Below are 23,344 nucleotides of genomic sequence, written 5' to 3'. Positions count from 1 at the left end.
CAATTTAAAAAATAGACTCCACCAATTCAAAATTTGTGAAGGGGTCCTATTTATGATATGTGTGGCCATAAGGATTGAAAATGGCCAAAAGATTGTGGATAATTTGACTTGGAAAAACAATGAATGTGATACCTGTATTAAGTGTTGGTATTTTTGCTCTACCATTTCATTTTATTGTGGAGTGTAATGGCAAGACTTTTGATGAAAAATACAAGTTTTCTTAAAAAAACATTTGACATTCCTAACTTAAAAATTTTAATGTTCTTATATGATTCAAATGTGTTATCACGTATATATATATATATATATATATATATATATATATATATATATATATATATATATATATATATATATATATATATATATATATATATATATATATATATATATATATATATATATATATATATATATATATATATATATATATATATATATATATATATATATATATATATATATATATATAATTTTTAATATATATAATATATATGATATATGATATATATGATTCAGAGACTGATCAATATATATAAGATATAATAAAAATTATATATATTTTTCTTTGTTTCTATTTTAATTATTTTAAATATAATATTTTATGATGTTTGAAAATAATATTATAAAAATAATTAGATAAATTATAATAAAAAAGAAAAATAATACAACTTTATATTTATATTTATGTATAACATTAAATATAAGAGATATAATATGTATAAATATATATATATTTCTCTTATATTTTATTTTATAATTAGTTTAGATATAATCATATTTTTTTATTTAATAATATTAGAAAATAATCTCGTAAAAAATAATTAAATAAATTATAATCAAAGAAAAGAAAAAATTTATTGTACTTATAATATGTAAAAAAAAAAAATACCATATTATATATAGCAATAAATATGAGATAATAATATATATATATATTTTGTAAACACTAAAAATCTACATTCTAATTTATAATATTAAATTAATTATTTTTGATTTATTTTTAATAAATAAAATCAAAATAATTAACCTTATGACCAAAAATCTATTTAAAACAATTCATTAAGATTAATTATTTTGCTAATTAATCAAATTAATTATTGTGCTAATTAATCAAATTAATTAAAGATTATGGCCAAATTAAAAAAATAACATTATTTGAGATAAATGTTGTACACATATTGTCTTAAAATAATTTTAGAAAAATTAAAGGACAAAAATAAATAATTTTGATAAATTATTGTATGCATTTCATCTGAAAAGAATTATCTATTTAAAATCCTAAAATATATTAAAAAAAATAAAAAAAATTGGTAAAATATTTATCATATTTATTTTAATATTTTGTGTATTTAAAAATATCAAAATTATATCCAAAATGGTGAAAAAAATCAATTCCAAATAAACTTTTAATAATTTAATAAAAATATATATCTGTGATCCCGTGTGGCTAAAATTAAAGGAATTAGTTACAACGCACGCTAGGACTATCAGATCAGAATCCAGCTCCCAGGAGTGCTCCGCGTAGCCGGTTGTATCTAGAGTAACGCGCACCCAGGCCACAGCGGTTCAACAAATGTCTATTAACTAAAAACACTAACAGAACACCCAAACGCCAACATTGGACAGACCGCTAACGAAGCGAATCCCAACATCAAAATGACGTCGTTTTTGACTTCTGTCTTCTTCTTCATCGCGACCGTCATATATATAAGCTTGAAGAACTGTGTTGATCTTCTCTTTTTGGAATTTAGTCATTGGTCCACCAAATTGACTGATTCAAAGCCCAGAATGATCACCTTACAATGGTGATCATTCTCTCATACGAAAATAGAGAGAATCATCTATATTCCGGAGACTTCAGCCAAGAACAGGCAAAAGCCATTGGCTTTTGGCCGATTCAAGCCACTTGAAGCCATTAACCAACTTAGGAATGCTATAAATAGCTTTTCTAAGTAATTATGAAGCAAATGAACCAACTCATACCCTTCAAATCCAATAAAATCTAAAATCCACCATTAAAGCTTGAAGCTTTTGGATTTTTCGAATTTTCTATTTGAAGCCTTAAAGCTTGGATCTGAGCATCTAGAAAGCTTCCTTAAAGATTAATGAGTGTTCTTCAATCATTGGTAAAGTTTCAATCACCTTCTAATTTATATTACAGTTTAAATTTGAAATTTTTATATTTCAAATTTCATAAGCTTGTATGCTTGCTGTTTATGGTGTTTTTATGGTTGAAAATTCATTTATAAACTATCTGGATATGAGAGAACCGATCAATCGATCTAAATAACAAAAACTCAAATTTGAATTTTCAAAATAAAAAAATGGGCTTGATGTTCTTGGGTTAATTATGTTCAATCACAGTCCAGAAATCTTCCCAACATGATTGTAATGATGTTGGGAACTATTTGGATCATGTTTGATCCATCCTGATCATGTTTGATCAAAATCAAAATTTACAAAATAAAATGAAAATTTTGAGTTATTGAATTGGTCAAAATGAACAACTAGTATTTTTGTTTTGGTACCAATCAAATATATGTAGTATAAGGAAGCTATTGGATAACTCCTTACACTTCAAAACAACTTTCAAATCAAAAATCTGATTTTGATCAAAAACTGTTTTGAACAAATTAATCATCATCCATGTGGATTGATACTTTGAGATGATGATCAACATGTTCCTAGGAGTTTTGTGAAGCTACTCAAGCTCTTAGATAAAATAATAGAGCTTAAAAAACGAATTAAAAAACTTATACTTAAGTGTTCTTGAGGACCGAAACTTGTTAGCCTAGGACCGAGAGGTCTGACCAAGGATCCTCGATCTGGACCGAAACCTAGGATTGAGAAAATCGACATAGGACCATGGGATCCGACTGATGTTCTTGAGTTAGGACCGAGAGGTGTGTCTGTTGTTTTTTGAGCTAGGACCGAGAAATATGACCGATGATTTTCACTTAAGACCGAGACTCCCTAACCTTAGAACCGAGTTTTTTTAACCTTGTGACCAAGAATCCCAAGCTTAGGACCGAGGGATCTAGCCTAAAGATAACTTAAAACTAAGAGGTTTATACACCTCAACTGACAAACTTAACCCTAGTCTAACCTAGGATCGATAGATTTTACACCTCGACCGATAAAAACAACCCTAGGCCCATGACTCCGGTCCTAAGGCTTGTTTGGTTTCACTTTTATAAATCCAAAATTATTTTTGTAATTTTGGGACTTCAAATCATTTTCTAAAAATCCCAAAAAAATAGAAAATGCATTTTAAATATTTTTAAGATATTTCCACAAACAAATTTTAACAAATTATTGTATGGTGCTTATTTCTAAACACCAATGTCTTTAAAAATGACTGATATTCTTCAGGTATTTTTACCATAATTATCATCTGCAACAGGTACCAACATTTTAAATATTGGTGTTTCAATATTTTAAATAACGATAAAACTTAGAAGCATTATTAGGACTAGAAGAATAATCAGTTAAAACTAAAACGATATACAACCTTTTCAAAAGTCAACTTTATAAGTAGAGACCATTTTTAAAACGGGTCTGAAGGACATAGCGCGAAAGCCCTTTCCCGAGTATCACCAAACTATGAATTAAAAGAAAATTTGGGTCAATACGTTTGTATACGTATACCAACTTTTATAAATTTTCTAAAAATCAATTGGCGACTTTATTTCAAAATAAATAGACTTTTAGATTAATTATGTTTAATTAATTTAAACTAAATGATTTTCTAAAAATCAAACTATTATTTGATTATCATAAATTCCTGGATTATTTAAAAATAAACCCCCAAAATTAATTATTTTCAAAAAGTGGTCAGGAATGAACGCCATCTTTTAAAATAATTTTTATTTAATCATGACACACAAACCGATGTTGAAATTCTCAAACCTCGAGCTTCTCATTGGGACCCACACGAAGGGGTTTTTTTGGGGTTATATATATAGAGTAGTGATAGGGAGGCCGATGTTGGGCCTCTGAGCGTACATTGAATCCCTCGTGGCTGTCAAGAGGGTTTTGCCACGCTGTAAAAAATCATATCAATAGCTTTAGCGCGGAAAATAATGTAAAAAAAGAAAAGTGAAAAAGTAAAAACTTCCCTCTCTTTCCTCTATCCTCTCTAATGATGACCACTTTTCTATTGCAAACCCTAAAATATATTTGGCTGCTCCGAAGAATCTTATCGAAGGTGGCCGGGATATAACTCCATATAAATACATATCGATGGTGGCTGCTCCGAAGAACCCTATCAACGGTGGTCGGGTAACTCCATATAACTAATGTGTTTTGATATTATGTTTCTTTCATCGTTATCTTATACTCGACGTAATTATCTTCTGATCAATACAAATTTATATTGACACAGATATATTGAGCTCAATATACGATTATATTGAGCTCAATACACCTTTATATTGAGCTCAATACATAGTTATATTAAGCTCAATACACGGATATATTGAGCTCGAGGTAGGCCACCCACAAAATGGAAATTATAGTTGTAGAAAAAGTAATTAACAAGTCCAAACATTCAGCAAATGTTAGTTTTGCCTCATTCACTCGTTATATTATGCTAGTTGTTTCGTTATATTGATCTTATTGTCACGTTTTATAAAGTTTATTGCCTCGTTATATTGAGTGTATTATCTCATTATATTTAGCTAATTACTCGTTATATTGTGTTTGTTGCTTCGTTATATTGAGCTGATTGCCTTGTTATATAGAGCTCATTGCTTAGTTATATAGAGTATATTGCCTCATTATATTTAGCTAATTGACTCCTTATATTACTTGTTGCTTCATTATATTAAGTTGATTGCCTCGTTATATAGAGCTCATTGCCTCGTTATATTGAACGTATTGCCTCATTATATTTAACTAATTGACTCGTTAAATTTTATTATAGAAAAAATGCGGGATGAACCAACATATGTGCAACAATTCAATGACCCAGCTATTATACCACAAACAATAGTGTCTACTCAAATAAATGATCCGACTATGATACCACAAACAATAGTCTCCACTCAATTCTTTTTTACCATATTATTATAGTTATGTTATCATGTGTTTATGTTATAGAAGTTATATTGAGATTATTTCAGCGTTATATTGAGAATATTTCAACGTTATATTGAGCTTATTTTAGCATTATACTGAATGTAATTCAGCGTTATACTGAGCATAATTCAGCGTTATATTAAGCTTCTTTCAGTGTTATATTGAGCATAATTCGACATTATATTGAGCTCAATACACAGTTATATTGAGCTCATTATACCTTTATATTTAGGTCAATACACAGTTATATTGAGCTCAATACACAGTTATATTGAGCTCAATACATGAATATATTAAGCTGAATACACTATTATATTTGATAAATACACGGTTATAAACATTCTAAATATAGAATAAATATTATACACAAATGTATAAATATTTTAAACAAATGGATAAACATTCTAAATAGTTTAACAAGAATTTGGAAGGTATAAATTCAAAATGGCTCGTTCATTGTCGTTGGTGTTGAGGGAGTATTTTAACAGTTTGGTGATGTAACGAATCCTCAACCAATGCATATTATTGGTGACATCTTTTGGATTCGCCCATAAATTGCAATCTTTCGATTCGCCGTTGTAAGTCTCTATGTGGCTCATGGTAAAAATTCCACAATTAGTTGCGTTTTTAGTATCATGCCAGTTCAATTTCAGCAATGCATGCTTCAATGTGGGGAGAATGTCGGCAATTGTACACCCCTTTGAACAAAGAAAGTGGACAAACCGCTCGATAGTAAGGTTAAGTTTTTTCGTACTTATTTTCAAATTTTATACATTTTGGGAGACACCGATGGTTTTGACATCCACTTTGTATTTACATTTCCCATTTCCTCGAATGAGGTTGAAAACAACGACGTAAAAATGGTGATGTCTACCATCGGAAGAAAAATCTGCACGCAAACAAAAAATATAACTAAGTAATACACTCAAGATATCTACTACTTAAACTCCATATAACTAAGTAATACACTCTATATATCTACCAATTACGCTTCATATATATATATATATATATCACTTAAGCTCCATATAACTAAGTAATATGCTCCATATATCTACCACTTACGCTTCATATATCTACTAATTGAGCTCTCTATATATATCACTCAAGCATCATATATCTACCACTTAAGCTTCATATAACTAAGTAATACGCTTCATATATCTACTAATTAAGCTCTCTATATATATCACTCAAGCATCATATATCTACCACTTAAGCTCCATATAACTAAGTAATACGCTTCATATATCTACCACTTACGCTTCATATATCTACCAATTACGCTCCATCTAACTAAGTAATACGCCCAATATATCTACCACTCATTCTTCATATATCTACCAATTATGCTACATGTATGTAGTACTTAAGCTCTCTATATATCTACCACTTAAAATATAACTACCAATTACTTATCCATATAAATACAAAATAACAAGTCAAGATAACTCACCAATTCAGATTGATCGATGTCTTCACTTGTCATGCCGAAAAACCTCCATTCATTTATAGAGGCCCCGAGGAAAAGTGCGGATGTTTTTCATTGTTGTTTTCGACAATCTTCTCTTTGACAACTTCGAACTGAAAAAATGACAAAGGTGAACGTTCCATATAACTACTTATTACGCTCCATATATTTATCTATTACGCTCAATATAAATACATTTTACGCTCATATAATTACTTATTACGAAATATAAGTACTAACACGCAAATGATAATTTACCTTATAAAATCTTGGTCGTCAACATAGTTGGTCTTCCTCTTTCGTGTGTTCGGGATCGTTACAACAGTGGTGTCGAGGTTTCCATCGAATAAAACAATGTTGAAAGGGGGCTGTAGAGGGGATGTTGATATCGATGGTAGAATCCATTAATGTTGATGTTAGGTGGCGAAAGAATAGACAACAAGAAGAGATTTGATATTGGAGAATACAACGAGAATACAAAAGGAGGCGAGGTAGGGAAAAATAGACGGGAGGAGTTTCCACACACCCTGGGAATTGGTTTCGCCCGAGACAGATAATAACTGACAACAAGAAGAGATCTGATGAAAAGAGCTGAAGGCTTCCACATCAAGATAAAGAAGAGTTGACGGTGATGATTAAGGTTTTAGACATGAACGAAAAGAGGGAGTAATAAGAGTGAGTGGCAATGCAGTTAGTGATTTGGGTTAAGGCTAGGGATAACTAGCGAAGGGTCACGCACATTAATGCTAGTGAGAGAGAGGTAATTTTTTTTTAATTGAAAAATTCTGCGTGCCAGTACCACGTAATTAGCTCTAAGATCGGAGTCCCACTTTTGGCCCAAAATCATTATTCATATATATATATATATTTATCTATCTTGTTTTTTATTTTATAACAAGCTTAGATATAATCATATTTTTATTTTATGTTATTTGAAAATAATCTTATAAAAATAATTAGATGATTTATGATCAAAGATTTTTTTTTTTGATTTTATAAAATTTAAAATGATAAAGTGGTCACGCACATTAATGCTAGTGAGAGAGAGGTAACTTTTTTTTAATTGAAAAATTCAGTGTGCCAGTACCACGTAAATTCGCTCTAAGATCGGAGTCCCACTTTTGGTCTAAAATCATTATTCATATATATATATATTTATATTTATCTATCTTGTTTTTTATTTTATAACTAGATTTAGATATAATCATATTTTTATTTTATGTTATTTGAAAATAATCTTGTAAAAATAATTAGATGATTTATGATCAAAGCTTTTTTTTGATTTTATAAAATTTAAAATGATAAAGTGGTCACGCACATTAATACTAGAGAGAGAGGTAATTTTTTTTTAATTGAAAAATTCAGCGTGCCAGTACCACGTAGATTCGCTGTAAGATCGGAGTCCCACTTTTGGCCCAAAATCATTATTCATATATATATATATTTATCTATCTTGTTTTTTATTTTATAACTAGTTTAGATATAATCATATTTTTATTTTATGTTATTTGAAAATAATCTTGTAAAAGTAATTAGATGATTTATGATCAAAGTTTTTTTTTTTTTTTTTTATAAAATTTAAAATGATAAAGTGGTCTTTTGATGATTTTTGTGTAAAGTAGTGTGTTCAACTTTTTTTTTTTTTTTTTTTTTACTTTTAAAATAAGTTTAATATTTTATGTATGTTTTCACTTAAGTCTATAACAATAAATAAATATATTTATTTTAAATAAGTTTTTAATATATTTAATTAAGGGATAAGTTAAAGGTATTAAACACAGCATTAGTGTTCTAGAATATGAAAAGGTAAACAATTGTATAAAGCAATATTCAAAAGTTGAAATTTAAACGCTACAAATATATAATGATATTCTTTTATTTTTAAAAAACTAAATAACTGATATTTTATTATAATGAATTATATGGTACGAAATAAAATAAAGTAATGTTTTATTAGTTTGAAATTATTTAAAAAATCTAAACTTACATTAATAATTGTATGTTTATTCAGTTGTGAAATTATACATCCAAAGAGAACACTTTTATTTATTTATATTTATTTTTAGTTTATAAAAAATACAACTTTGTTTTAGATAAAAAAATTATTTGTAAAAGATTTATTTGGTTATTTATATAATTTATTATTATAAATATTATTATAAATAAATAAATTTATTAATTAAAATAATAAAATATTTATTTATTTATTTATTTTTATAAATAGATATATTTTCATTAATATTAATAATTTGAAAATTTCAACTATTTATATAAAAAATATATATTCAAATAATTACAAATAAAGTATTTAAATAACTCAAATTCCAACAAGCCTCGTCAAATAGAGATAGAAAGAGAGTAGGAGTTGAGAATCTGTGAGGAAGATGTCAATTTCTACCCATTTTAGCTGTTCCAGAAGCTTTTCCATAATAAAACCCCCCTTTCTCACCGTCCTTAGCCTCAAATCACACTCTATTACACTTCAATTCAACCCCACTCACCTCAAACATTCTTCGCAAAACCCTAAACTTCTCTCGATTAAGCACCTGTACCATCGAAATGGGTCACGTTGTCTGGATTCCAAGGGAGTCAATGATTCAGCTGAGGAACCCAAGTCGGATGTGGACTCGGACTCTGGTGGCGATGGCGGAGACGGCAGCGGAGGAGATGACTCTCAGGTAGAGAAGAAAGATGGGTTTCTTCCGGAATGGTTGGATTTTACTTCAGATGATGCAAAAACAGTTTTCGCCGCAATTGCAGTTTCGCTTGCTTTCAGGTCCTTCATAGCAGAACCAAGATTTATTCCCTCCTTATCCATGTATCCTACTTTTGACGTCGGTGATCGACTAGTCGCAGAAAAGGTACTTAATTTTTTCTCCTATCTCCACATTCAGAATTAACACTACTAGTCAATGTGTTATACTGGATAAGACCCATTTCAATATATGTTGAATGTGTTTTGTTAGGATTCATATGAACAAGATACTATGATTTCAGGTTTCTTACTATTTCAGACAACCATGTCCGAATGATATAGTCATCTTTAAAAGCCCCCCAGTCCTGCAGGAAGTGGGATATACTGATGATGATGTTTTCATCAAGAGAGTTGTAGCAAAGGAAGGTGATGTTGTAGAGGTGATCTTCATTCTATTTGGTTTCAGACTTGTTTCATTCTCTTCTCTATATGATTTGCTGTGTAACTAATTTGTGTGTTACAGGTTCGCGAAGGGAAACTGATAGTTAATGGCGTAGAACGAAATGAAGAATTTACTTTAGAAGCTCCGAAATATAACATGACACCAATTGTAAGTTGTACATACTACTGTAACATGTTCTAGTTGAACAAAAAATGTTACAAACTATAATATCTGAATTAATAGCTAGCTCCTCTGCGTTATATCAATTGCAGCGTGTTCCTGAGAAATCAGTGTTTGTGATGGGTGATAATCGTAACAATAGCTACGACTCTCATGTCTGGTAAGAACATTCATTTATGCTGCATTTGTTATTGTTTGTCGCTGCCAACCAGAAACTGAACTAGAGAAATGCTTTATCAATTGATTGATTGATTCCAAGTTTCGTTTGGTGCAGGGGTCCCCTTCCTGCGAAGAACATAATAGGAAGATCTCTATTTCGGTATTGGCCTCCATCAAGGATTGGCAGTACACTTCTTCAAGAAGCCTGTGTTGTTGAGAAACAGGACAACAACAGTTCGGCGCCACAATGAATTAATTATAAAATTATGAAAAAATGCAATATGAATTTCACTTGTAGTTGCAATGTAATGAATATTTAATATTGAATGTAGAAAAAAATTAAAAGGTCTTCTACAAATATATGCAAGAATTTTGTTTGAATTTGATTGATCTTCGGTTATTATCATTTTTTATTGTTAACGAACACGAGACATTCCATCGTTGATGTGTCTTCACCAATCGCCCAAAAACTTTTCCCAGCGCTTGAATTTGGATTTCCAATCTCAATGGAATTCTTCCATCTCTGTCTGCAATGGCTAAAATTCCACCAGCACCATATAATGGGACCTTATTGCCTCCGATGTTAATACAAAGCAGATTACTACTCTTTCTTGGTTGATAATATCTCAACTGCAAAAATCCATCCACCAAATTAGATGATTATAAGACATGATTATTCACATTTCATTTCTAAACAATCAAACTAGCTACATACTTACATTGCTGGTTGCAATTTGAAGGCCTGAATAGAGAAGACGAGATTGAGCAGAAACATGAATACCAAAAAAGGTAGCAGGATTATATATAGAGAGCTTGAGAGAGGTGTCGAGTGAAAGCAATGAAGTTGGAACTCCAGTATGATCTGATCCAAATCCCATATAGAAACTATGAAGCTTCAAATCCTAATCATGATTATTATATATAAACAATATCAGAAAATTTATAACAATCATATCATTCATACAATACGAATGAATAAATGAATTCTCATACCTTGACAAGGATGTGAGTTTTGATAGGCTTACTAACTCCCCAAAGGATCAAACAGAAGATAATGAATAAAAACATGAGCCCAACCACAACAGGAAACAAATAGTGAATTGATGAGCATTTGTTCTTCCTTGAACCTTGTACCAATTCATCCTCCTCTTTCATATTACATGCCATCCACTCTTCATCTCTTCTCCTCATTAACCGACCTATCATCAGCGACTGGTATGAACTCGAATAATCACTACTCAACTCACTACAACTGCTACCGTCGCTGCTGCCCCCGTCGCCACCGGTGTACCCAACATATGAGGTGGATGAAGAATGTGGTGGGGAACAAAACGATTCGGTTGAGGATGGGATCTGGACGTAGTATGATGGCATCTCCATAGACCCGTTAGGTGAAGAACACGACCCTATGCTACTCGTCTCCGATTCTGATTGCTCATGATTCATTGCTTCTTCTTCGATATGTGCAAAACCCAATAACCAAATTTGAACTATTTCTCTCTTTTTTTCATGAGTTCTTCAGGTTTTACATGCATGCTCAATTGGCCATTGCTCAGTTTAAGACGGGTTAATTAATACTTGCTCAGATGAAGAAAAGGTCTAATCCTTTATTCTCTCCTAACTGAAAACGATTTTTTATTTTATTTTATACTGAAATAATATTATATGGTTAGAATAATATCTTATAATATAATATAATATATAGTTAAGAAAAATTGTATTTGATTAATGTATTATTTATTACCATACTTATATATTAGGTATATTTCATTCTCTATATTTCCATTGTTTTCACAATAACCATTATTATAGTTTAATATTTTCTTATTTATAGCAAATAAGATTAAGAAATAACATATTTTTTTTAAAACATTAAAATAAAAATACTAAGATAATATTTTTTTTTATTATACTATAATGTAGCTAAGGGTAAAATATTATATTTATCTAAACAAATATAATATTATAAGAAATTGAGAGTAATTTAAAAAAAAATATTCTAATTTGATATCAATGTCAATGAAAATCTATTATATTGTGGAATGTTAACAAGAATACAGTATAATTTTACTTTTAAGTAAATAAGTTTATATTTGTACAAATAATAAAATATTGACAACAAATACACATCAAATAGACTATTTTGAATTGTTTATGAAAAATATGTGATAAAAAAAATATACCCTAATTGCGAATACAAATAAGTGAATGATTTGTTATAATATCCTTAACTATATTCATATAAATAAATAAATAATGATTCATTACATGAACATTTAATTAAGAAAAATAATTTATTTTTTAATTATTAAAATAAGATCAAATTAAGAAAATAATTTAATATTTTAAAGAGATCGTACCATTTTATATATATTTTAGTTTTTAAAATAAAAAAAATAATTTTGATCAAGTTATATTTTAGGAAAATTTTAGTTCAAATTAAAACAAATTAGGTATAAATTATTATTTATAATAATATACCTATATTTTTTTAAGTTTTAACAATAAATAATCAATTAAATTGGTTAAATTTGTTAAAAAAATTTATATTAAAAGAGAAGTGTATTCCTAATAAATAATATATTAATATGAATATATAGGTAGATCATGTCAAAATTTATATAATTTTATGGTAAGGGAATATTATATATCATATATTTAAAAATATAAAATTATATTAGCATTTTTTAAATAATTTATTATATTTGTGAAAAAAATAATAAATTTTCACTCTTCATACAAATTACACATTATGTAAGGCACACAAATCCCAATTAACATTTTAAAACAGTTAAATTTTAAAAACAAAATTACTTAGTTTAAAAATGATAAATTTTACATAACATATTGTATGAAGTTCTCTAGAAACATAAATACTAAAATCATTTCACTTCAAATCTTTTAAAAATTGTCATAAGATCAAGTATGATATAATCACTCAAATCATACTAAGTGGATGTCAAATTAGTATATTTCAATAAAATACTTAATTAATTTTTTTTTTCAAAACTTATAAAAATATCATTATATCTATAAACTTGATAAATTAATTAAACAAAATTAAAATAATACATAAAAACATTTTTTTATTCATTTAGAACAAAAACACTAAAATTGTGATAATTTAAGACATCGGAGTGAATTTGAGATAGAGAAGATGTTAGAGAATGACCTGTAACCACGAATATAAAAATGATAAAAGATGAAAAAAAAGAATGAAATAATTTTTTTTAGATTTTTAACGTACAAGATTACAACACATAATTTCCTCCCATACCCCTTTCAAATTCCATCCCCAATTATTTTTCATTTTATTAAATAAAAATACTTCTCCTCCTATCTTTTCAACCAATAACTAAAAACCAAATAAAATTACTTAAATAACTCAATAAAAACTCATTATCCTAACCAACCTTATTAGGAAGAATTTGGATAGTTAATTGTAAGAGTGAAATGGGTGTGTGACTACTTGTCTCAACATCTTGGCCCAACATTTGCGACCTTAGAGGTTATAAGCATGATACAGGGAAATTTGACAAAATGACCCTCAAAACACTCTTTATTCCAAATATAACTCAGGTCTAATAACTTTTCCAAAATAACTTTTAGGGGCAGTGAAATGACTACTTTGCCCTTTAATATATTTTTTCCCATTTTTCTTTTTCGTTTCTTCTTCTCTTCTCTTTAGCCGATTGTAAAGAAGATCTATGGAATTCAATCAGCTCCGACGCAGCTACATTCGGTTTTCTTCAGATGCGGAACAACTACATGCTGTTTTCTTTAGATGCGACAGGGTCTTAGCCCTGCATTGTGTTCTACTTGTTTGATTGTGTTCTACTTATTTTTTTCTACAGAATCATCTTCAGATTCATCTTCTTCTTTGTGGTTTGGAGGTTTGTTTGGTGGGAACTGGGAAGAAAATGGAATAGTTTACGTCGACGTAATCTATAGTTTGCGTCGACGCAATTTAACGCAAAAAAAATTGTAGTATAGTGGTACTTATTCCTGCATGTCATACAATTGACAAGTTCGATTCCAAGCTATAGATTGCGTCGACGCAATGTAAAAAAAAGCAAAACAGTTACCTAAATTTGAACCTTGGTCACTTGTATAACAGGCATTAACAAGTACCACTATACTACAACTACTTTGCTATAAATTGTGTGAGAAGATGAGTTATTTTAGTGAAGTAAAAATATGAATTAAGAGTATTATATATAATTTTTTTATTTTAATATATTATTCGTGATTTATTATGAATTTTAAATATTAAATACATATTATAATATTTTTTTTAAAATTTATTTTATTTATATTTTTATTTATGTGCATCGCACAGAAATTCTCCTAGTTCCATTTTGAAATTTAATACAAACATATGGTGTGTTCTCTAAAACTTGTTAAGATAATAAATAAATATACTCATCAATTATAAATATATGTTATAGGATCTAAATTGGTTGGTGAATACATCCCAATCCCAAATAAATTTAATACATATAATAATATCAATACTGATATATAACTACGGTAGAAACTCGATAAATTAATACTCGATTATTTAATAAACTCTCTAAGATAATATTTTTGGCCGGTCCCGACTCGGGGATAGGATGCTAAATTAATAATTCGCTAAAATGATAAGATAATACATTTTTATAATTTCTTTAGACCCCATATAAAATATAAATTAATAATTCCTTATATATAACATATTACATGAATGATTTATGAAGGTTTCTTGAAAAATGACTCAATTGTCTTTTGTTTTTTGTTGAAATCAATTTCCCCTTGAATGTCGTCTCTAATTTTTCTTAGCATGATAAGAACTTCTGGTGTTTTTTTCACATAGCTCAACAAGAAATTGTTCAACGTGATTGCCGCTTTAATAGCTTCGTTTCGCGAAGGGGGCTCCATTGTAGAACTTTCATCATCTTCTTCATCGATATCATCTTTATTAATTCCAATAACGCTTTCAATAATTTCTTCATCATCCAACAACTGTGTGATAACCCAACTCTTTGATCAAATTCTGGAGTTCTTGAGTGCTCTCACCACCTTCATCTGAGTTTTCAAAATAATTACATCACTAAAGTACAAATATAAAATAAAATACAGGGCTGATTTCGTTAATAAAAAAACAAACCTATTTCATCCATATTAAAGATGTCTTTCATTTCAAACTGATCAACTTTGTCTCTTATGGATTTTAATTTGTCCTCCATGCCCTCCATTTCAACAGATCCACACTCTCCGAAACGCCGAAAATTTATAATTCCATATCTTGCTTTGAACTTTCCAAGCCAACCAATAGAAAAAGTAAAATTTGGAGCATCCGCTAGATACATATCTTTCATGAACTTTTTCGCCTTCTCGATGATTAGTTCACCTGTCATATTCACATGTTTTTGATATTGAAGAATCCATTTATAGAGAGATTTTTCTAGGTCAGGAAATTTTGCCGGTTTGTGTCGCTTAACATCGCCTCTTTCGGGAGCAAGTGAAAGATACTTTAAAGACCGCTTAACTGTATTCGATATTGTCGCTTAACTCACATGCAAACCATAGTTACTATGAACCCATTCTTGCAATTGCTTTTGAGTGAGACTTAGATTATCCTTGTTGTGCTTGCATAATGCTCTTCGAATCTCGTCTGTCATTGTTGTTTTTTTCACACCTTTAAGATGAGAAGCCATGTTGTGTGTATGATTTGTTTGTGTTAACCTACAGTATTTTGATCTTGTTTATATAGAATTTTTTTTAATGTCCATAAAGTGATACATTAAACACAAGAAGCATAATAATGTGAGAGATTGAAAGTTTCTTTCAAATTGGGTCATTCATTTGATATACAGTACATGCATTGTATACAATAATTAAGTGGAAGCTTAAAAGTGTTTGTAAACTAAGTATTTTACTATAAATTAATAAAATATTAATTAATAATTATTAATTTATCGATTAATTAATAACTCTTTTAATTAACGTCCCAAGTGTATTATTTTATAGAGTTTTTACTGTATATTTTTAATATTATTTTAAACAAAATGACCTCATTGTTATTAGAATTCGAATTTGGGTTGTTTTATTACATCGAGGACATTATTTATAAATATATGTTATAGAATGTAAATGGGTGTCATATACACATCCCAATCACAAATAAATTTAATACATATAATAATATTAATATTGATATATAATAATATTTTTAATATTATTTTAAACAAGAAGGACCTAATTGTTATTTGAACTCAAATTTGGGTTATTTTAGTAGGGAAATTTGATCAAATAACCTCAAAGATGAGGTTATTTGATCTGATGGTAATTTGTTATTTTATTTGCGCTCGTGGTGCTCTATTTTTTTATACGATTTTGCCCTTGTCGCGAAACGCTAAGTGACTTAGCGTTTCGCGAAGTGGATCAGGGGTTTGTATAAATACTCAAATATTTTCATTTCCTTATTTTTCTTTCTCTCTCTTCTCCATTTCTCTCCTTCACTTCACGGCGGCCGGAGACGACGGCGGCCGGCGGCGACGACGGCGACGAAGTTTCCTTCACTTCATACAAATCTATACAGATTTACAAGCTCTTCTAACCTAACTAATTCATTAATGTTTTTATCTATTGTGGATTTACAAGATCTAACCTTAAATCTATTTTGCATGCAGGTTTCCGATTCTAGGGTTTAGGGTATGCAGGTCTCCGATTCTAACTATTTGAAGGTCGTCGAGGTAGATGTTGATCTGATGAACAGTTATGTTCATGTTTACATTTTCTTCATTTCAAAAACCTTTTCTTAGGTTCATATTTGGTCGTATTTGTTGATTCTTATTTGTTATATGGTTCATATTGGTTCATGTTTGAGCATTCCTTTAGGTTATTATTTGTTATTTGTTCATATTTGCAGAAAATCTCTAATAAGCGTATGTGTTTCCGTTTCAGATCTGCTTACCGTTTCGCTATGGACCGTTTCGATACGGACTTACCGTTTCGCTACGGACGTACCGTTTCGATACGGACTTACTGTTTCGCTACGGACGTACCGTTTCACTACGGACTTACCGTTTCGCTAAGTAGTACCTCGCGATTCGCTAAGTATCAAGATTTTTTGTTATTTATAGTTAATCATGAACTTCATTTGACAAGGTACCTACATCACTTCATGGTTATGAAGAGAACCTGTGTTAGTAAAATAAACCTTATAATTTTACATTAATGGAAACATTTAGATTTTTCAGAAAATGCCTTTGAAGAAGCTATCATTAATGGAGTTCAATGATAGCTTCTTCAAAGGCTTTTTCTGAAGAATCTAAATGTTTCCATGTTTATAAGGTTTATTTTACTAACACAGGTTCTCTTCAAAACCATGACTTTGTTGTTAATACCTTGTCAAACGAGATAGATTACCTATGAAACCAATAAAAAGTTTTGTACTTGACGATTCGCTAAGTACTACGAGCTCCAGCTAGGAGAATGGTTTGAATTCGATTTCGTTATTAAATAAATATAGTAGCGAAAACGTATTCAAACCATCCTCTCTTAGCTGGAGCTCGTTGACCTCGCGATTCGCTAAGTACCTCACGAATCGCTAAGTACCTCCCGATTCGCTAAGTACCTCGCGATTCGCTAAGTGCCTCCCGATTCGCTAAGTGCCTCCCGATTCGCTAAGTGCCTCCCGATTCGCTAAGTGCCTCCCGACTCGCTACAGAAGTTGAAGAGACGCGCGTACGCACACGCGCTATACCTTATATATTCAAAAATTTCAGAACATTTCATTTCAACCGCCCGACTCTCTCTCTCTCTAACCCATTGTCTCTTCATTGAATCTTGTCAAGGCCGATCATTTCTGCTCTCTTCTCGTTCGTCATTAAGGTTGGTTCATTCTTCTCCCTGCCGATCATTTTCTGCTTTTTTGTTTATGATTTTCGGTTTTTGCATGTTAAGTGTTTATTTGTCTTTTTCTTTGTTTTTATTAGTTTATGAAACGTATGGTAAAATGTTGTCTTCTGTTCAGTATATTTTTTTGCCATTAGGGTTTCGCTAGGTACCTCCCGATTCGCTAAATACCTCCCGATTCGTTAAGTACCTAGCGATTCGCTAAATACCTAGTGGTGGCCGATCATTTTCTGGTTTTTTGTTTATGGATTTTGGTCTTTGCATGTTAAGTTTAGGTGTTTGTTTCAGATTTTTTGTTTAGGGTTTTTTCATGTTAAGTTTTATTGTTTGTTTCCGATTAGTTATGTATGGTTCTCTAGGATCAACAACTATGTCCAAGAGGTAACTACTGTCCTTCTAAAGTGTACGATTTTGACTCCTCTTTTGTGGGTATAAATAAACCCTTTGTGCTATTCGAATGGAAATATATTTAAAATCGAATAGCACAAAGGATTTATTTATACCCAAAAGAGATGAATCAAAACCCTAAACAAAAGTGTCTTATGTTCAGTTAACTGTTTCGTTAGGTACCTCCCGATTCACTAAGTACCTAGCGACTCGCTAAGTACCTAGCGATTCGCTAAGTACCTCCCGATTCGCTAAGTACCTCTCGATTCGCTACGGACCTAGCGATTCGCTAAGTACCTCCCGATTCGCTACGGACTTGTCGATTCGCTAATTGTTGTGTTTGTTCTTAGATTTTTGATGATGTTGTTCCTTTTGTAGATGACAGAAACAACTGTTACTGAGTTTCCCGGTCGGATTTCGTGGAAAAGTGCCCTCACCCTGAAGAAGATTGTTAATAAGTTCGAGGAAATGGATCTTCTGGAGAGTGTGTACAATACCCAGTTCAGATCATTATTCACAGCCCCCCTCTTGCAGTTCTCAAGAACTATTGTACATCATATGTTGACGAGGAGGTTAAGCTCAAACTCCAAGGAGATAACTTTCATGGTGAATGGGCAAAAGCTTGTATTTGGTATGAAGGAGTATGCGTTGGTTACCGGCCTATGTTTCGGCATTTATCCTGAGTTGGACCAAGAAAAATTGGGTTGTTGTCCACCTCTCTCGGTGAAATACTTTAAAGGGAGCATGAGTGTGAAAATGTGCGACTTGGAGAAAGCTTTTTTCAAATGCAAAGACAAGGAAGATGCATTCAAGAGGGGGCTGGTATGCCTGATTTGCCAGTACCTATTCACATTTGACCCAAAAAGAGTTATATTTCCAAAAATACTCAACATGGTGGAAGACAAGGACACTTTCCTCCAATATCCATGGGGGAAGGTCACCTTTAGAGCCACCCTCAAGGGTTTAAACAAGAACATGAAACATATCAGTACCTCATATTTTGAGAAGAAGGAGAAGGCTGAAGATCCTTATGCTCCTTTTGCATATAACATATATGGGTTTGCATTGACACTTCAAGTGTGGACGTATGAGGTCATCGAAAACTTTATCCTTAAATTCGCCAGAAGGAATTAGATTAATGACCCTCTACGCCCAAGGTTGTTACTCTATCATTCCAACAGGAAAAACACATCGATCGAGGTAAAGACTGCCCTAGAGACCACGGATGTGACTGAGATGGAAGAGTCCTCCATGGAGAAGAGGTTATACAGTGGTGAGGAATTTGAGCAAATCGACGAGACAACTGATGATTTTTTTGAGGGATTTACTGATGGCAAGGTAATAAAAGATGATTTTGATGAAGATGAAGAAAGTGAACATGAAGAAGTTACTCCCAATCCCCCTAAACCTGCCACCAGGAAGAGAAAGGCTGATGCTACTCTTAAAGAAGCAGCCAACTTGAAGAAGAAGCTTGCTTATGAATCGATTTCGGCCCGCATTCTTACTCCCCCCTCCGCGACCTCAAGTCCTCGGGCTGAGACACCTCCTCCTCGGGCTCATACACCTTCTCCTCGGGCTCCAACACCTTCTGTTGGATGTGAATTTAATGAGATGAAGGAGGAGATGAAAATAGAGATGAAAGAGGAGCTGAAAAAGCTGAAAACAGAGCTCATCAACGAGCTAAAAATCACAATCCAAGAAAGTCAATAAACTCACCTTGAGTCGTTCAAGAAGATGGTTTTTAGTATGTCCAAACAGTTGTTAGATAAATCCAACAAAAGGATGTCCATATTATTAACCAGATTAGATGATATGGAGGAGAATATAAAGAAGAAGAAGAGTAAGAAGAAGGATTCTAAGAAGGATGTGAAGGTCAAAGAGGAGAGGACTACTGAGGTATGGAGATATTGAATTTTGCTCTTTACATTTCATTTCGCTAAGTACATATCTGATCTGACCAGTACCTATTTTGCAGGTTAAGGATTCTAAGAAGGATGTCAAAGTTGAGAAGAGCAAGGTTGAACAGAAGGAGGAGAAGACAGAGGTATTCTGCGTACTTGTCGTTTCTCCAAGTACTTGTCGTTTCGCTAAGTTAGTACTCTGCGTTTCGCCAAGTACTTGTCGATTCGCTAAGTTAGTACTTTGCGTTTCGCTGAGTACTTGTCGATTCGCTAAGTTAGTACTTTGCGTTTCGCCAAGTACTTGTCGTTTCGCCAAGTACTTGTCGTTTCGCCAAGTACTTGTCGTTTCGCCAAGTACTTGTCGTTTCGCTAAGTTAGTACCACTAGCTAAGTACTGACCAGAATTTTGTCTATTTTGTAGGAGATGATAGCGATGCAGGAGACTGTGGGGGATGATGAGAAGGTGAATGATGGGAATGATGGGAAGAAAGATGATGTAAAGGAGGACGATGAGAAGGTAGAGGATGAACGAAAAGAGGACGATGAGAAGGTGGAGGACGAACAGAAGGTGGAAAATTATGAGAAGGTGGAGGATGAACGAAAAGAGGACGATGAGAAGGTGGAGGACGAACAGAAGGTGGAAAATTATGAGAAGGTGGAGGATGATGAGAAGATGGATGAGAAGGTGGAGGACGGTGAGAAGATGGATGAGAAGGTGGAGGACGGTGAGAAGGTGGAGGATGATGTAAATGAGAACGATGCGAAGGTGGAGGACGTAAAGGTGGAGGATGATGAGAAGCTGGATGGTGTGGCTAAGGTGGATGATGTGGAGGTTGATCTGAAAGTGAAGGTGAAGGATCTGAAAGTGAAGGTGAAGGATGAGAAGAGTGCGGATGACAATGATGACAATGATGATTTCCAGTTATACAATACTCCTCCTAAAGGAAATTATGGGAGGAGAGCGAGGAAGCCGAAAAAAGATGACTCGTACACCAACCCTTCTTTGTCAAAACTGCCCAAGACAAATGATCCAATGAAAGTGAATCACCTCCAAAAATTTGAAGATGAGCTGCTGGATAAAGTAAAAGCGTGGTTGGTTGATCCAGAAACCGATAATCAGACAAAGGATGTACATCTTTGCCAAGCAAAGAAGGATATGTTTGTTAGAGTTATAACAAGGTTGAAATGGCTTGAAGACACTGTAAGTCGTGCAAATCAATTCATTATTCATTAATACTCATCGTTTCGCCAAGTACTAATCGTTTCGCTGAGTACTAATCGTTTCGCTGAGTACTAATCGTTTCGCTGAGTACTAATCGTTTCGCTGAGTACTCATCGTTTCGCTTAGTACTTCTCGATTCGCTAAGTACCTCGCGTTTCGCAAAGTACTCACTGTTTCGCTGAGTACTTATCGTTTCGCTTAGTACTCATCGTGTATACTCCCATTGTGCAGGAAATCGATGCATTCTGCCATCTATTGCGGAAAAGGATTTCTGACTATCCCAAGACATATAAAAATCCGCATGTGGCAATAGGGGATTGCGTATTGTCGGATAGAATCAGGCGAGAGCACAGGGCTTTTATTAAGGATCCTGCAAACTATCCAGTCGTCGAATTCAAAGACTATTATATGGGCGCACCACATAGATATATGCCCGAATGGTCAACAATTGACGATGTCTACATGCCTGTGAACATTAACCAGAAACACTGGATTTTGTGTGTAGCACGTCTTCAAAAGTACCGCATTGACGTGTACGACTGTGATGCCTATCTTTATAAGAATCTGGATCCTTATTTGAAACCCTTCTGCGACATGATTCCACATATATTCGCAAAGACAATCACTCCTGGTGAGAGGGTAAGGTATCCTAAATTCAACTTCGAAGGCCCCATCCAACCAATGACTTACAAACGGTTACCACACCCCAAAGTGAAAACCGTTGCAGCTAAGGTTGGAGAAGTCCCACGGGCAACAGAGAGCGGGGTCTGTGGGGTATTCACTCTAATGTATATGGAACACTTGACCGCTAATCAAGCCGTGCACAATGTGACCTCAGAAAACATGGAGTTTTTTAGGCAGAAGATGGCGGTCAGGTTATTCCATTAGATTATCGAACCTTAGTGTAAACATTATTTTGAAGTAAATTGTGTAAATTGGATAACTTATTTTGATCTATTGTAAACCTTGATGAATATTTTGGAAGTTGGATGATAAATTATTTTGATGTATTGAATTTTGAACTTGAATTGCAGAAAACCTTCAACGTAAAAAACAAGTGTAACCCTTGAATTGACCCTTCAACGTACAAAAAAGATAACCTCGAATTGACTCTTCGTTTCGCTAAGTTGGTACTCTTCGTTTCACTAAGTTAGTACTCTTCATTTCGCTAAGTGCCTCTCGTTTCGCTAAGTGCCTCCCAATTCGCTAAGTGCCTACCGTTTCGCTAAGTACCTCCCGATTCGCTAAGTTATTACTCATCGTTTCCCTACTCATATACTACTACTACAACATACAACATAAACTTTAAACCTGAATTAACAACATAGTATCTTACGCATAGTATCTTACCAGTACCATAGTTCAATTAACAACATATATTACAACATAGTATCTATCAAGCTAAATGTTCATATTTTTGAGATGATGACTCATGCTGCTTAGATGATGAAACTCTTGCAGTAGATGGTGCAGGCATCACACTTTGCATGTTGCCCTATTATGTCCTAGCCCAGCATATGAGCTGCATCGTCTCGGGACCTTACGGACCTCACCTTGGGATGACCTACGCTTTGTTTGTGGCCTGCCTTTCTTAACCTTTACATTTTGTTTAAGACACGAACGTTGCTTGATATGTTCGGGAACATCCCAATTTTCTTCATCACCAGGAGGATAACATGTCTCGGCATATGAATTTATCCAACACTCAGTTGTGTAATACCTGTGTACAGGGAAAATATAACGAATTATTAATTGGTTAAACAGAATGAACACGTGAGCTAAATATTAATACCTTGAACAGAAGTCATATGAAACCAAATTCCGACTACGGGCAGCAGCCATTGCATGCGTACAAGGAAGACCCGAAACTTCGAATACTCTACAAGTGCAGTTCATGTCTTTCAAA

General features: G+C 32.2%; 3 protein-coding genes across 3 annotated transcripts; 2 read left to right on the top strand and 1 right to left on the bottom strand.

Moving 5' to 3' along the window:
- Positions 1–8,884: 8,884 nt before the first annotated feature.
- LOC124934301 (chloroplast processing peptidase-like) lies at positions 8,885–10,469 on the top strand. The gene is made up of 5 exons (XM_047474811.1): positions 8,885–9,414; positions 9,551–9,688; positions 9,772–9,858; positions 9,963–10,030; positions 10,145–10,469. The coding sequence occupies exons 1-5, from the start codon at positions 8,938–8,940 to the stop codon at positions 10,278–10,280; spliced, it is 906 nt and encodes a 301-aa protein (XP_047330767.1). The 5' UTR covers positions 8,885–8,937; the 3' UTR covers positions 10,281–10,469.
- Positions 10,381–11,475, bottom strand: LOC124935154. The gene is made up of 3 exons (XM_047475606.1): positions 11,023–11,475; positions 10,749–10,931; positions 10,381–10,659 (listed from the first exon to the last, which is right to left on the bottom strand). The coding sequence occupies exons 1-3, from the start codon at positions 11,473–11,475 to the stop codon at positions 10,381–10,383; spliced, it is 915 nt and encodes a 304-aa protein (XP_047331562.1).
- Positions 11,476–21,249: 9,774 nt separating this feature from the next.
- Positions 21,250–22,326, top strand: LOC124935153. Its single transcript, XM_047475605.1, has 2 exons — positions 21,250–21,417; positions 21,670–22,326. The coding sequence occupies exons 1-2, from the start codon at positions 21,250–21,252 to the stop codon at positions 22,324–22,326; spliced, it is 825 nt and encodes a 274-aa protein (XP_047331561.1).
- The last annotated feature ends 1,018 nt before the right edge of the window (positions 22,327–23,344 follow it).

Source organism: Impatiens glandulifera, chromosome 4 (assembly GCF_907164915.1).
Source record: "Impatiens glandulifera chromosome 4, dImpGla2.1, whole genome shotgun sequence".
NCBI classification, from domain to species: Eukaryota; Viridiplantae; Streptophyta; class Magnoliopsida; order Ericales; family Balsaminaceae; genus Impatiens; species Impatiens glandulifera.
Note: the sequence above shows the minus strand (reverse complement) of the source record. Positions and strands in the feature narration are given on the sequence as shown.